The 13,040-nt window shown below is 36.3% G+C and overlaps 3 protein-coding genes across 3 annotated transcripts in view; 1 reads left to right on the top strand and 2 right to left on the bottom strand.

Moving 5' to 3' along the window:
* Nucleotides 1-313: 313 nt before the first annotated feature.
* On the bottom strand, nucleotides 314-1,710 carry LOC123699756. Its single transcript, XM_045646775.1, has 5 exons — nucleotides 1,515-1,710; nucleotides 1,386-1,445; nucleotides 1,142-1,315; nucleotides 918-1,061; nucleotides 314-823 (listed from the first exon to the last, which is right to left on the bottom strand). Exons 1-5 carry the CDS (start codon nucleotides 1,584-1,586, stop codon nucleotides 461-463), a joined length of 813 nt encoding a protein of 270 aa, XP_045502731.1. The 5' UTR covers nucleotides 1,587-1,710; the 3' UTR covers nucleotides 314-460.
* Nucleotides 1,711-1,953: 243 nt separating this feature from the next.
* Nucleotides 1,954-3,271, top strand: LOC123699755 (protein SEC13 homolog). The gene is made up of 2 exons (XM_045646774.1): nucleotides 1,954-2,616; nucleotides 2,818-3,271. Exons 1-2 carry the CDS (start codon nucleotides 2,047-2,049, stop codon nucleotides 3,187-3,189), a joined length of 942 nt encoding a protein of 313 aa, XP_045502730.1. The 5' UTR covers nucleotides 1,954-2,046; the 3' UTR covers nucleotides 3,190-3,271.
* A 1,335-nt stretch (nucleotides 3,272-4,606) lies between these two features.
* Nucleotides 4,607-13,040, bottom strand: part of LOC123699646 (DNA polymerase epsilon catalytic subunit 1) — a 34,886-nt gene continuing 26,452 nt past the window's right edge. Inside the window, exons 29-42 of the mRNA XM_045646642.1 lie at nucleotides 12,726-12,922; nucleotides 11,977-12,127; nucleotides 11,483-11,638; nucleotides 10,971-11,103; nucleotides 10,016-10,088; nucleotides 9,627-9,771; nucleotides 9,167-9,351; nucleotides 8,641-8,765; nucleotides 8,290-8,367; nucleotides 7,778-7,935; nucleotides 6,247-6,409; nucleotides 5,801-5,979; nucleotides 5,158-5,290; nucleotides 4,607-4,806 (exon numbers count right to left, since the gene is read on the bottom strand). Coding sequence (XP_045502598.1) covers nucleotides 4,639-4,806; nucleotides 5,158-5,290; nucleotides 5,801-5,979; nucleotides 6,247-6,409; nucleotides 7,778-7,935; nucleotides 8,290-8,367; nucleotides 8,641-8,765; nucleotides 9,167-9,351; nucleotides 9,627-9,771; nucleotides 10,016-10,088; nucleotides 10,971-11,103; nucleotides 11,483-11,638; nucleotides 11,977-12,127; nucleotides 12,726-12,922 — 2,044 coding nt within the window. The 3' untranslated portion in view covers nucleotides 4,607-4,638. The remainder of the gene's footprint in view (nucleotides 4,807-5,157; nucleotides 5,291-5,800; nucleotides 5,980-6,246; nucleotides 6,410-7,777; nucleotides 7,936-8,289; nucleotides 8,368-8,640; nucleotides 8,766-9,166; nucleotides 9,352-9,626; nucleotides 9,772-10,015; nucleotides 10,089-10,970; nucleotides 11,104-11,482; nucleotides 11,639-11,976; nucleotides 12,128-12,725; nucleotides 12,923-13,040) is intronic.

Raw genomic sequence — 13,040 nt, 5'->3', positions numbered from 1 at the left:
AAGTTTTAAAATAATAATTTTGCACCCTCATATCATTCAGAAAATATTAGAAATACAGTTCATATAATATAAATATACAAATAAGGGAATAGTGTTGAATTACTGTTTGTATTGAAATGTCATGTGACCGGTGTCAATATATTGAATCTATTTGAACTTGAGTAAAGCTGTGGAAGTTGAACTGTGTATGATTTAGCAAAGCTAATGATACTAATATAGTATTTTACGATTCATGTCATAAAAAATATACTATGCACATGGTGAGTATATTTTAAATAGTATGATAAAGAGTATTGCAAATTAAAAACGAAAGCAGTTAACTAGTAAATTTATTTTTCAACAAATATATACAGAATGGAATTTTAAGTCATGTAGGAAGACAAGTAACCAAATAATTATATTGCAATTTATAACACATTTGGTACTAACTATTAAGTAACATATAAATAAAATGCAATTCTTAAGTTGCTTGTATTTGTTTTGAGTTGGACTTGAATGGTCTGCGGATGATGTATTTTGCACCCATTAATGCATTTTTTGTTAGGAAAACTATCATTTGTAATAATTTCTTTGTGGATAGCATAAGCAACTCTTTGGTCATGTAACACCCTTTTCTCCAATACACAACATAGAAAGGCACTGGTGGCAGTTGATCTGACCATATTCCATTTCTTAGACTCTTTGCATGACTCTCAGCAGATAAGAGCGCTGGGGCTATTTTAGATTCAACTGTTTTCTTTCCAATTTGTTGTGGCACAGAAGCTTTAGCAAAACCAAGTTCAACCAGTTTCTGTCCAAGGTCCAGAGTTTCCACAGTTTTAGTCTAAAATCAAATGAATGTTACAGTTACAAATTTTTTATCATAATTATTTAAATAGTATGTAATCTGGTACATTATATAAAAATTATCTACAAACCTTTGGTTGATGTAAATGCAACAGTACAGTGGAAACTAAATCATCTTTGTCTCTGGCAATTGGCTTTAAAGTAACTTTTTGTCCTTTTGCAACACACTCGAGCCAATTCACAGCATTACCACTTACAATATCAACTCCCCACAGCTACAAATATTATTTATGCATTATAAATCATATAAGTTGTCATTAAAATCAATTACATGTAAGTTAATTCGTAAAATTACCTTCACTGGTAGAGGAGGTTTACTTGAATGCCATAGAGGCAAGTAAATAGGAGCCTTGTGATTAACCAAAAGCCTTACTGGTGAATGCTGAACTCCAGCATACACACCCTTCAGTGGTTCATGTTGTTTTATAAAGTGTTCTGGTATTTTACTCGCTTTTGAAAACTTGCTCACCTGTACACAAAACATTATATAATATCGTTTTATTAGCTTTATTTATCCTCAATTTCGAAATACTACTTACGGGGCGGATTTTATGTATCGCTAGAGCGAGTCCTGCAGTAGCTATGCTGTATACGGCGATCTGAAAGGTGATGTTATGTTATGAAAAATATTCTTAGGTGCTTATATTATTTATATCCAAATAACATACGTTTACGCCACGGTAATCCTTATCCAACAAACTCTCGATGTTATAGAAAAATCCTCCTTCTTTCTCAGACATTTTTGTTAGCTTCTATCAAGTAAACTTTTCATAATTTTTATATATTTACGATTAGCTCATCAATATTTTGAGGTAAATTTGGATGATCGGTCAAGAACTTTTCCTTTACTTTCAGTTTGACTTTCAATGACATTGACACATCTAGACTATAAATTTCGTATGTTCTTAAAAATTTCCTCAAAACTTTCTATTCACATACCAATATGTTAACCAAAGTTAAGCTTAGCTAAACGAATAATTTCATTCGACATAAAGCTGACTAGTTGCTTCAAACAAAGTTTTAAATGTGCAATATAATCTGTAAATATGTTATCTTTACCAGTGCACAATAATAATTTACCTATTGTCAAATGACCTATGTGCTTCCACGTCAACTTTTTTGACATAATAAGTGTCTGAAAACCTATTCACGAGTTTACAAACGTTGATATTTTTCACTGTATTTCTTAAAAAAATCAAAATGATAAGCGTACTCAACACAATAGATACAGGCCATGAAGACATGATCCATGACGCAGAGTTAGATTATTACGGTCTGCGTCTCGCTACTTGTTCTTCTGATAACTCCGTGAAAATATACGATATTAAAAGTGGTACTCAAACTCTCGCAGCCGACCTCAAGGGTCATTTTGGGCCGGTGTGGCAAGTTGCTTGGGCACATCCAAAGTATGGTAACCTTCTAGCATCCTGTTCATACGATAGGAAAGTTATAATTTGGAAAGAGGCCGGCGAGTGGACAAAGCTGTATGAATACACCGGTCACGAAAGTTCTGTCAACTCTGTAGCTTGGGCACCAGCGGAGTATGGATTGATACTAGCGTGCTGCAGTTCTGACGGCTCCATTTCCATAATCACTTACAATAATGATGTTGGAAACTGGGATGTTAAAAAGATATCTGGAGCTCATGCTATAGGTGTTAATTCCGTGAGCTGGTGCCCAGCAATTTCAGCAGATCTGAGCTTAGATCCACTTACAAATAAAGAAGCCCCTAAAAGACTGGTGTCTGGAGGATGTGACAATTTAATTAAGGTTAGTCATGTTGCATAACTAATGTTGGCAATATATTATGTGTTCAATCATATGAATTTTTATTGCTAAATATTAATAAATTAATCAAAACATAATAAAATACTCATATCAAATAAAAGTTTTTAACTATTCATTAATTAATGTCACTTACATATTTGTAATATTGTTGTTTAATGATAATTTTATTACATTTATTTACAGATATGGAGAGAACAAGGAGATCAATGGGTGGAAGAGAATCGTCTAGAAATGCATATAGATTGGGTCAGGGATGTGGCTTGGGCACCTTCTCTGGGCTTGCAGAAGTCCATGATTGCAAGTTGCTCGCAAGACAAACGAGTTGTCATTTGGACAAGTGATGATAATGTATCCTGGACGCCAACTATTTTGAACACCTTTGATGATGTTGTATGGAGTGTCAGCTGGTCACTGACAGGGAACATTCTGGCCGTCTCCGGGGGAGATAATAAAGTTAGCTTATGGAGAGAGAGTGTTGAAGGACAGTGGCAATGCATTAGTGAAGTATCCAAGGGCTTAGGACAGACATCCAATGATGAGAGGAGTACTTTGTGATCATATACCAATTGAATTTGTGTAATTTTTCGTTCTTTTAATTCCTATGTAATTGTATTATTAAATAATTATTATTAACAGATTTGTTGTTTTATTATTAAATGCAAGCAACGCTAACAATCCCACTAAAATTAAAGGCAAACAATCATTTACATATCATGTTTTTGCAAAATGCAAATGGTGATCATATCATAAGCACATAGTATTGTAACTATATCTGTTATATGCGATTTTCGTTAAAATTCGGCCTTTTTCCATTGAATTTAATGTTAAATACGAAAATATTTATATTTGGCTTAGAAACACGACAACTCGCTTTGTTATTAGAATGAGCCACAGATAGTAAATAATATAAAATAGTCAATTAATAATATGTGAAATAACCATACACACAGAACACATACATAATATTTATACTCTGAGCGCAATTTAATTCGCCCCTAATATTCGCCTGTGTATTCGCCCATACAAAGTTGACACCGGCTGACCATAATTGCGTAGTTATACATCACATTCAATTAATAATAATAATATAAAAGTATAATAATAAAAGTAAATAATAAAATAAAAGTAATTTTAGTGTAAACAGGCTTAAAGCATTCTTTCGTTGTTCTTAGAGCGTATGAAACGATTCTATGCAATGTTTTAATTAAATTAATACTAAACAAAACTGAATACGAGTTTTCGTTTAGCTCTCGCTCCATGTTTATTCATGTAAATGCACTTCTAAACGAACATAGAGCAAGTTGTTCTTTCGTGATCTTTTAGTGTAAACGAAAACTCGTATTCAGCGTGTACTTGCCCGCGCGCTCTAGCGCCGTTTACATTGAGCGAACGAGCATTCTTAGAACATTTCATAGAATCTTTTCGGACGCGTATATGTGTTATTCTTGTACATAGTATTATTGCTTACAGACTGCAGAGCTTCATTAGGTACGTCCTAACTTATCATCCTAATCAGTTCAGTGAAGGTAGATATTAAGTACCTAGTTCATTTCTCGTACAACGAGACGATTAAAAAAAAAACACTCGATAGTTTTTATGCTGTTTGACTTGTTATAAAGTAGGCTGTCAGAACGGATACATTTTTCATAGTTTTAAACTTTTTAAATTCAACTCTCGTGATTGTTGTATATTGATATTTTATGTAAAAGATGTAGGCAGACTAACAAGAAAAAATTCTATATTCAGAAAAGGTACGAAATCGCAAAGTATTGACTACTTCCTCTCTAATACCTAATACTTCCACAGAAAAGAAATTACCTACCTTATTACCTACTAAGTATGGATATAATTACTTTAAAATTATTTTATGCGATATCTACTAAACCAAACTCAAAAGTGGTTTGTCCTCATTCATGGATACAAATATATAAACGATCGCGATGGTAATGGATAAGAAATAAAACGAAACAAAGACTTAAAACACATTTTATTCATATCCTGATATCACATATTACTTAAATTAAATTCTATGAGTTCCAACAATAAGGGCATTTTGTAAAACTCTGCTATTGTCTTGAACGTCGCAAGCTGTGACTTGATTTCCTTCACAGACACCATGAGCGCGAATTCTCCCGCGCACTCGCACACAACTGAGAGATTATCTCTTTTTACCTGTGAAAGTAAATTTTAGTTATTAATAAGTTACAAAGTTACATTTTGACTAGAATTTATATGTGGTTTTTAATAGACGACTATTCAATGCACTTGATTACTATCAAGATTTTGTAAAATCCACATAGAAAATGACATGAAATATAAGGAAAATGGAAATACCTAAGAACAAATATAAATTAAAAATATCTGTTACCTAATACACCTAAAAACAGAAATAGGCTGATATTTGAGATGGACCAAAACTATTTAGCACTACATCAATACAATCTACATAACTGTTACAATTATTTTACAATCCACGATAATTTGTACTTTAAACCTTACAAAATATAGTTCATTATTTCTTACCTGATGACATCTGGTGCATATCAGATCTTGCAGTGTGTAGGACATGGCTCGTCGGTTTAATATCTCAATGAGTCGCCACTCCAACTCTTGATTTTCATATGGAGTTCCGCAAGTAGGACATAAGCAGACCGGCCTGGATGTTGAAAAATAATTATTTATTTTAGCTGAAGAGACTATTTAAATCAATATTTCATGTTCAGAGGAATAAAATTAGGAACAGTAGCATTTTAGATTGCGCATATTACTTGGACTAAAAATATTCTTAGTGGCTGACGACTACAAGCCGGACCTTGTAGCAACTACTCACAAACTTATTGCCACACTCCACCCACTCACAGTACACACGCACACACCACTCACAGTACACACTCCACCCACTCACAGTACAATCGCACATCACTCACAGTAAACACTCCACCCACACACAGTAAACTCACACACCACTCACATTACACTCATACACACTCACAGTACACTCGCACCCCACTCACAGTACACACTCCACCCACTCACAGTACACTCGCACACCACTCACAGTACAAACTCACAATCCACCTACTCACAGTACAAACTCACAATCCACCTACTCACAGTACACACTCACTCACAGTACACACACCACTCACTCACAGTACAAACTCACACTTGGTCGCTCGCGTCGCGTTGCGCGTGCAAGCACAGGTCGAGATGGCGGCAGTGGTTGCACACTTTGCAGATCACTTCAGCCAACTCGCAAGCCGCGCCTGCGCGTTTCCATTCGCCTAATGGGTTGAATTCACCCACACCCACCAGTCGGAGTAAGTTTCTGCGGAGTAATGTCACCTGGAAAAATAATGAGTGAAATTTAACAAAGGTTGTTTACCAAAGGTTGTAACTAAGTATGTATATTTTCCCATTCAATCGTCGTACAAGTTAGAATTTGGTCCTTCAAGCCGGATTAGCTGCTTTGATAAATTATTTTTACAATACATTGCATATGTTAAAGTTTATGACAGTTGTATCAACGATAAAAAATTCCGTTTGCATCTAATTTAATTCAAATGTAATTTTAACCACGAATTATGTATCCTACGACCTACACACCCATACCTGGTCTTCCAAAGCCTCGTCCAGCGAGAGCACCTTACAAAGGGCATTAATAAACAACAGCGCTGGAGTACAGCCTTCCAGCGCTTCCGGCATGAGACCGGGCTGATCATCCAGGTCCGATAGCTTCAACGTTGGCATACGTGACCTTATCTTTTCTGTGATCCTAGAAATTTGGCTTCAATTAGCAAATATGAGAATTCTCAAATTTTTTTAATATTGATAATGGACAAAAATGATTTAAGTGTTTCTCCAAAACGAGTTTTTATCACTAGTGTTCATAATGTGCTCCCGCCTCAATAAATAAGTTTGAAATCTTTATAAAAATGAATCCCTATTTCCCTTAATCACAACTGGATCGATTTCTATAATTATTTTTTTGATGTGTTCGTTATTATCTGGGGAAGGGTCTTTCGAAAGAAAACATCTAGAAATTTACGCTCCGGCTTTGGCATTGACACTATAGTACCCAAAATGCACTACTGCCCAAATAAAAAGTTGCCGCCACCGCTGCTAAGCTTAGTTCAGCTGCATATGCAGTTCGAAGAATAAGGCATCTCACCGATGTAGACACGGCTAGATTGGTTTATTTTAGCTACTTTCATAGCATTATGTCCTATGGAATTCTGCTATGGGGCAGGGCTGCAGATATTGAAACTATATTTATATTACAGAAAAGAGCCATACGCTCTATATATAATTTACGTGCTAGGGACTCACTAAGAGATCTCTTTAAGAATACTGGTATCCTCACTGTACCATCACAGTATATATTTAATAATATTTTATATGTACACAAAAACGCAGACTTACACACAAGAGTAGGAGATAGACACTGTTATGGCACAAGGAACAGAAATAAAATTGAAATGCCATTTTACCGGTTAGCTAAAGTTAAAAATTCATTTATGGGTCAAGGTATACTTTTTTACAACAAAATTCCTCATAGTATTGAAGAGTTTAGTAGTGCTAAATTTAAGAATTATGTAAAAAACGTCTTAGTTCAGAGAGCCTATTACAGCATTAAGGAATATATGGAAGATAAAAACCCATGGAGGGTTGTCGCGTGAGAACCGCAGGACAGTTCTTTGGCATATTATGATAATATATACGTACGGTTACTTACATATTTTGTAAAATTAAATTGTAATACTGAAATGATTTAAAAGAGCAACTATGGAGTTTCTTGCCGATTCTTCTCCATAGATACTGCTTTCCGAATCGGTGGTAAATGATAACAATATGTATTGACGTTTCAAAAGTGCTTCTCGAAGAAGTCTAATTGAATAAATAAATGTTTGAGTTTGAGTTTTTGAAAAAAAAACCTTGAAATATTGTATACTAGCTTACCGCCCGCGACTTCGCCCGCATTGTCTAAAACCTAATAAATTATAAACTAAAACCTTCCCCTTGAATCTATTAAAAAAGCCGCATAAAATCCGTTGCGTAGTTTTAAAGATTTAAGCATACAAAGGGACACAGGGACAGAGAAAGCGACTTTGTTTTATACTATGTAGTGATAGTGATAACTCACTGGAACAGCTTTTGCGACATATCCGTAGAGAGCAAAGTGGCTAGTTGTGTGGGTTGTGCGTGCGCTGCACTGAGGAAACCGGCCACTGCGCTGCAGAAGTATTCCCGAACTGCGCCAGGGAGCTGCTTCGCAAGGTTCCACTGCATTGTTACTGCGTTCTGATGGTACATGGATTAGGATTTAAGTTTTTTGTTTGTTTTCCGTTCAGGGTTTTTCTTTGTATATATTTTTTTTAAAGTTAACAGGGTATTGATTTTTTAACAGGGTTTTAAATTTAGATTGATGTGAACTATATTTCAAATAAAATAACAATAATAAAGCTCTTAAGCTTCTGAAAAAGCTGTTGATGTCAAATGTGTTTTTAAAACGTTCTAAATTAATTGGGTATTCATGAAGTTTCGGTAAAGCATAATTAACCCATTGAGCCTCCAGCGGCCCGATCGGTCCACGACACAATACATTTTCTATTGTGTCTGTGATTCCGGGGACTGAGTTATTAAATAACAAATTACCTCGTGATCCTCTCCTTCTTCAGAAGACTGCGGCACTTGTGAGGAACCAACTTCTACCAAACCCTCTGGCAGCTTACCCTTTAAAAATAAAAAGAATGCATAAGTATGGAATATAGCGATATACTGTTGCATTTTTATCTATCAACTAGCTGCTCCGCGCGGTTTCACCCCCGTGGCTCCACTCCTCTTGGTCGTATCGTGATAGCCTATAGCCTTCCTCGATAAATATATCTATCTAACACCGAAAGAATTTTTCAAATCGGACCAGTAGTTCCCGAGATTAACGCGTTCAAACAAACAAACTCTTCAGCTTCATAATATTAGTATAGATTTGATAACATTTATTATTACCTGTATTCCCGCAAAATTAGCTTCATCCAGCCAAAGTAAATACGACCAGCATTGCTTGTATCGGATATCGATTCCATGGAACAATTCCTTATTTCTAATACTTTGTACTACAAACTCCACATATCCTGAAATCGTAAATAGATAAAATTTATTTTTTTGCGAGTGTAAAAAAGATTATCTCCTTATTAACTATTATAAGTCATTATAATTGTGTGATTCTTTGATTTATTATTTCGTTGAAGTGATCATATAATAAATATTTGTAAAAATATTTTTTAAATATACAACCTCTGTTTAATTTGACGCATGCTCTACCCAGCAACGGGACAAATCCGCTCTGTTCATAGGTTTATGTTACAATCCACTAACTAGTTGAACGTTGAGTGACGTTTGTTAAATCAACGTTCGGCCTAGTCATTCAATTAAATGTCGTCATTCAATGAAGGCGCTAGTCATTCAATCAAATAACAAATTCAACCAGATAACTGCGACATATACATAAACACACTTAATAAAAATTACTCACCGATACCATCCATAACAGAGTTTTTCTTAGTGCACAATATAATTCTATTGAAGTCTGCGTACACGATTTGCGATCCGAGCCGTTTGAACTCCGCCACTAACATAAGGAATAACTTCTTCATAAGGTTATACAGGGTGCGTCTGAGTGCCGGGTCGTAGAGCAGAGATGTTGGCGTTTTGAGCCACCTGTATGATGCGAAAAATATGATTTATACTTTGTATAGTATTTACTATATGCAACTTTACAGAAATACGTCGAATCACGCGTGGTAGGGATAAGAAAAAGATGGCGCGTAACGGAAAAATGTCACGCGTAACGAAAAAATGTTACACTAAATTTTTTCCCAACCCCGATAAAGAAGTTTCACTTCAAAATTTATAGTAACATAGGATGGATTAAAAAGAAATGAACCCTCTAACGTATTCGCTTTTTTAATAAGTAATATTTTCTTTATAAATACCTATAAAAGTGTGATATCTGAAAGTCAGCGAACACATTCTTATACATAGTGACGTCTCTCAACCAGGACGCTATCATGGTCCGTAATATTTTGAAAGCGGCGCTGCATTGCGCCGTTTCGTCGTAGTTTACTGTTGCGTTTGAACCTGTAATTAAAATAATAAGCATAAACTAGACACTTTTTATATCCTTATTATGCAAAAAAATCTTTTTCGTGCTCGTAAAGCTTTAGAAATATCATTAATTCCTATTGCAATCATTATTGTAGGAAAAGGCTCTTATACTTTCTATTCACTTAGTTCAGTCGTTACATAATCATTCCAAAATAATATTTAGATCATCTACCATCTTTCTACTTTACGTTTGTTTAAGCTATCATTCTTTAAAAACCTGTATTTGCCATCACGTCCTGTATGTTTGCATGTTGTGCACCGAATGACGTAGCAACGCTGGTACCTTCAACCTGGCAAAAAAAATTATTATGTGATTAATAACAGTCTTACTTCATTATAAAAAATACGAAAAGAAAAATAAAACTTTTTACATTATGTTAAAATTAACTGGAGCACACACTGCACACGTCTAGTGAATATTATTATATATGATATTCGACCGTATCTCATACTGCATATGGGCCACAATCACCTGCAGTATGTGGTGCGCCTGCAACAACGCACACACGCACAGCGCGTCCGTGTCCAGCTCCACGCACACACTGCACACGTGACACGACTTGTACAAGCGATATTCGACCGTATCTCATAGTGCATAAGGTCCACAATCACCTGCAGTATGTGGTGCGCCTGCAACAACGCACACACGCACAGCGCGTCCGTGTCCAGCTCCACGCACACACTGCACACGTGACACGACTTGTACAAGCGATATTCGACCGTATCTCATAGTGCATAAGGTCCACAATCACCTGCAGTATGTGGTGCGCCTGCAACAACGCACACACGCACAGCGCGTCCGTGTCCAGCTCCACGCACACACTGCACACGTGACACGACTTGTACAAGCGATATTCGACCGTATCTCATAGTGCATAAGGTCCACAATCACCTGCAGTATGTGGTGCGCCTGCAACAACGCACACACGCACAGCGCGTCCGTGTCCAGCTCCACGCACACACTGCACACGTGACACGACTTGTACAAGCGATATTCGACCGTATCTCATAGTGCATAAGGTCCACAATCACCTGCAGTATGTGGTGCGCCTGCAACAACGCACACACGCACAGCGCGTCCGTGTCCAGCTCCACGCACACACTGCACACGTGACACGACTTGTACAAGCGATATTCGACCGTATCTCATAGTGCATAAGGTCCACAATCACCTGCAGTATGTGGTGCGCCTGTAACAACGCACACACGCACAGCGCGTCCGTGTCCAGCTCCACGCACACACTGCCGTACGCACCGCTCGAGCTCACTGCGCACGACTTGCTGTCTTCCACTTCGCTTACTAGCCTGTTAAATAATAATTATTAATTTTAATAATTAACAGTTACATCGTCAAGGAAGTTTCAAAAACATACATTTCAAGTCAATCTATGACTTTTTGGAAATAACTTGAATATTGGAAAGTATACCTATGTTGATTGAAAGAATGAGAGAGAATATTTTTTGCAGTAAATATAAAATTCAAATATACAGACGCAGATTAAGATTTTACGAACATTTGTCAATACTACGAAAAGGCATATTTACTTGACGATGGAGTTTTTGTTACAGCGTAGTTTAACCTGTGAGTTTAACGAATGACAAAATTTTCAAACAAGGTTTATTTTACAAAATATACATCATTTTACTAGCGATACAAGATTTTAATATTAAATTTAAAACCTACCTATTATCATCAATTTCCCTTCCACCTAAATCCGGTCGTTCCAAGTTAGAGCACCACAACACGAAGTTATGTTTGATCAAATGCCTTGCGTAGAAAAGATCTGCCCCGAACAACGTTGGGTCCGCTGGCATATTGCCGATCGGCACGTGGAAATATCTGTATAAATATAAACTATTGTATTAATAAAATTATCAAAATTATGTACTGTAAATTATTTATTACAAAATGTACACCTAATGGAATATAACATCAGATCGGTTTCAAGAAACACGAATAATTGTACAATAATAATATCTTAACGCCTCAAAGTTGAAAGTAAGGTTAAAATAGTTATTTCTGGGATGGAAAATAAACAAAGTGCAATCCCTACATATAGAATTTATTTTAATTCGAAATTTGATACGAAAAATCTTTCGAAAAAGTTTTACGAAAGAAAAAAAGGAGGATTCATTATCTATTTACACATCAAAAACCATACATTTAGTTATTTTTACCTGCACTGTTCTATAGTAAGATTCAAAACGGAGTCCAAATTAAGATAATGCCGCACTATAGCCCGAGCGCCGATCCGCTGCCACTCCAGTGTATTGTACAGAGTTTCTACGTCTCGAACGTGTAGAGGCACCAAGGGGAAGTCCGAGAGACCTGGAAATTTTTGTATAAAATATTATACGGAGCTAAGGAAATCAAGAAATGTTAAGTATGGACACGCAAAGCTCTCGAACGTACATTATAAAGTGAAGAAGTTTTATTTTTAAAGTATTCTGGATCAATATACACAATAATTATATGGATATTGAGTGTAGGTGTGGGCCCACACTTCTCGTCTATATTCGGACTTTCCCAGGACTTATTTGAACCAAATTTCTTAGATCCAACTATAGGATAAACCCCCACTTACCCGGCATTAGAGCTAACAAAGCACCACTAGATAATGATGTCTGTAAGGCTAACACAGTGGGCCCACACTCCTCGTCTCTATAACGTTGCAGCGCCCTCTGTATTCGGACTATCCCAGGACTTATTTGAACCAAATTTCTTAGTCTCAACTATAACATAAGCCCACACTTACCCGGCATTAGAGCTAACAAAGCACCACTAGATAATGATGTCTGTAACGCTAACACCGTGGGCCCACACTTCTCGTCTCTATACCGTTGCAGCGCCCTCTGTATTCGGACTTTCACAGGACTTATTTGAACCAAATTTCTTAGTCCCAACTATAGGATAAACTCACACTTACCCGGCATTAGAGCTAACAAAGCACCACTAGATAATGAAGTCTGTAACGCCAATACAGTGGGCCCACACTTCTCGTCTCTATAACGTTGCAGCGCCCTCTGTATTCCGCGGTATACTGCTCTAGCCTCCGTTTCCACTAACACTTCCCAGTTTAATTCTGAACCTGGTAATGTAGCTTCTTCTGTCCCTAAGTTTATCCTACAAAATAATTTATAGTTATAATGGGAAGTTTTAAGAAATTGTGAATTCGAACATGTTCTGCTTAAAATTGCGTAGAAAAATCATAAACTACATAGCGCAAGCACAATTGAGTATA

Source organism: Colias croceus, chromosome 18 (genome assembly GCF_905220415.1).
Source record: "Colias croceus chromosome 18, ilColCroc2.1".
NCBI lineage: Eukaryota > Metazoa > Arthropoda > Insecta > Lepidoptera > Pieridae > Colias > Colias croceus.
Note: the sequence above shows the minus strand (reverse complement) of the source record. Positions and strands in the feature narration are given on the sequence as shown.

Bases quoted from the DNA above. Each gene is read 5' to 3' on its own strand.
- LOC123699756 (XM_045646775.1), bottom strand. From the start codon at position 1,586: ATGTCTGAGAAAGAAGGAGGATTTTTCTATAACATCGAGAGTTTGTTG. The intron at 1,446-1,514 runs GTATGTTATTTG...ATCACCTTTCAG, and splicing joins AGGATTACCGTGGCGTAAAC to ATCGCCGTATACAGCATAGC. The intron at 1,062-1,141 runs GTAATTTTACGA...TAATATTTGTAG, and splicing joins AACCTCCTCTACCAGTGAAG to CTGTGGGGAGTTGATATTGT.
- LOC123699755 (XM_045646774.1), top strand. From the start codon at position 2,047: ATGATAAGCGTACTCAACACAATAGATACAGGCCATGAAGACATGATC. The intron at 2,617-2,817 runs GTTAGTCATGTT...ATTTATTTACAG, and splicing joins GATGTGACAATTTAATTAAG to ATATGGAGAGAACAAGGAGA.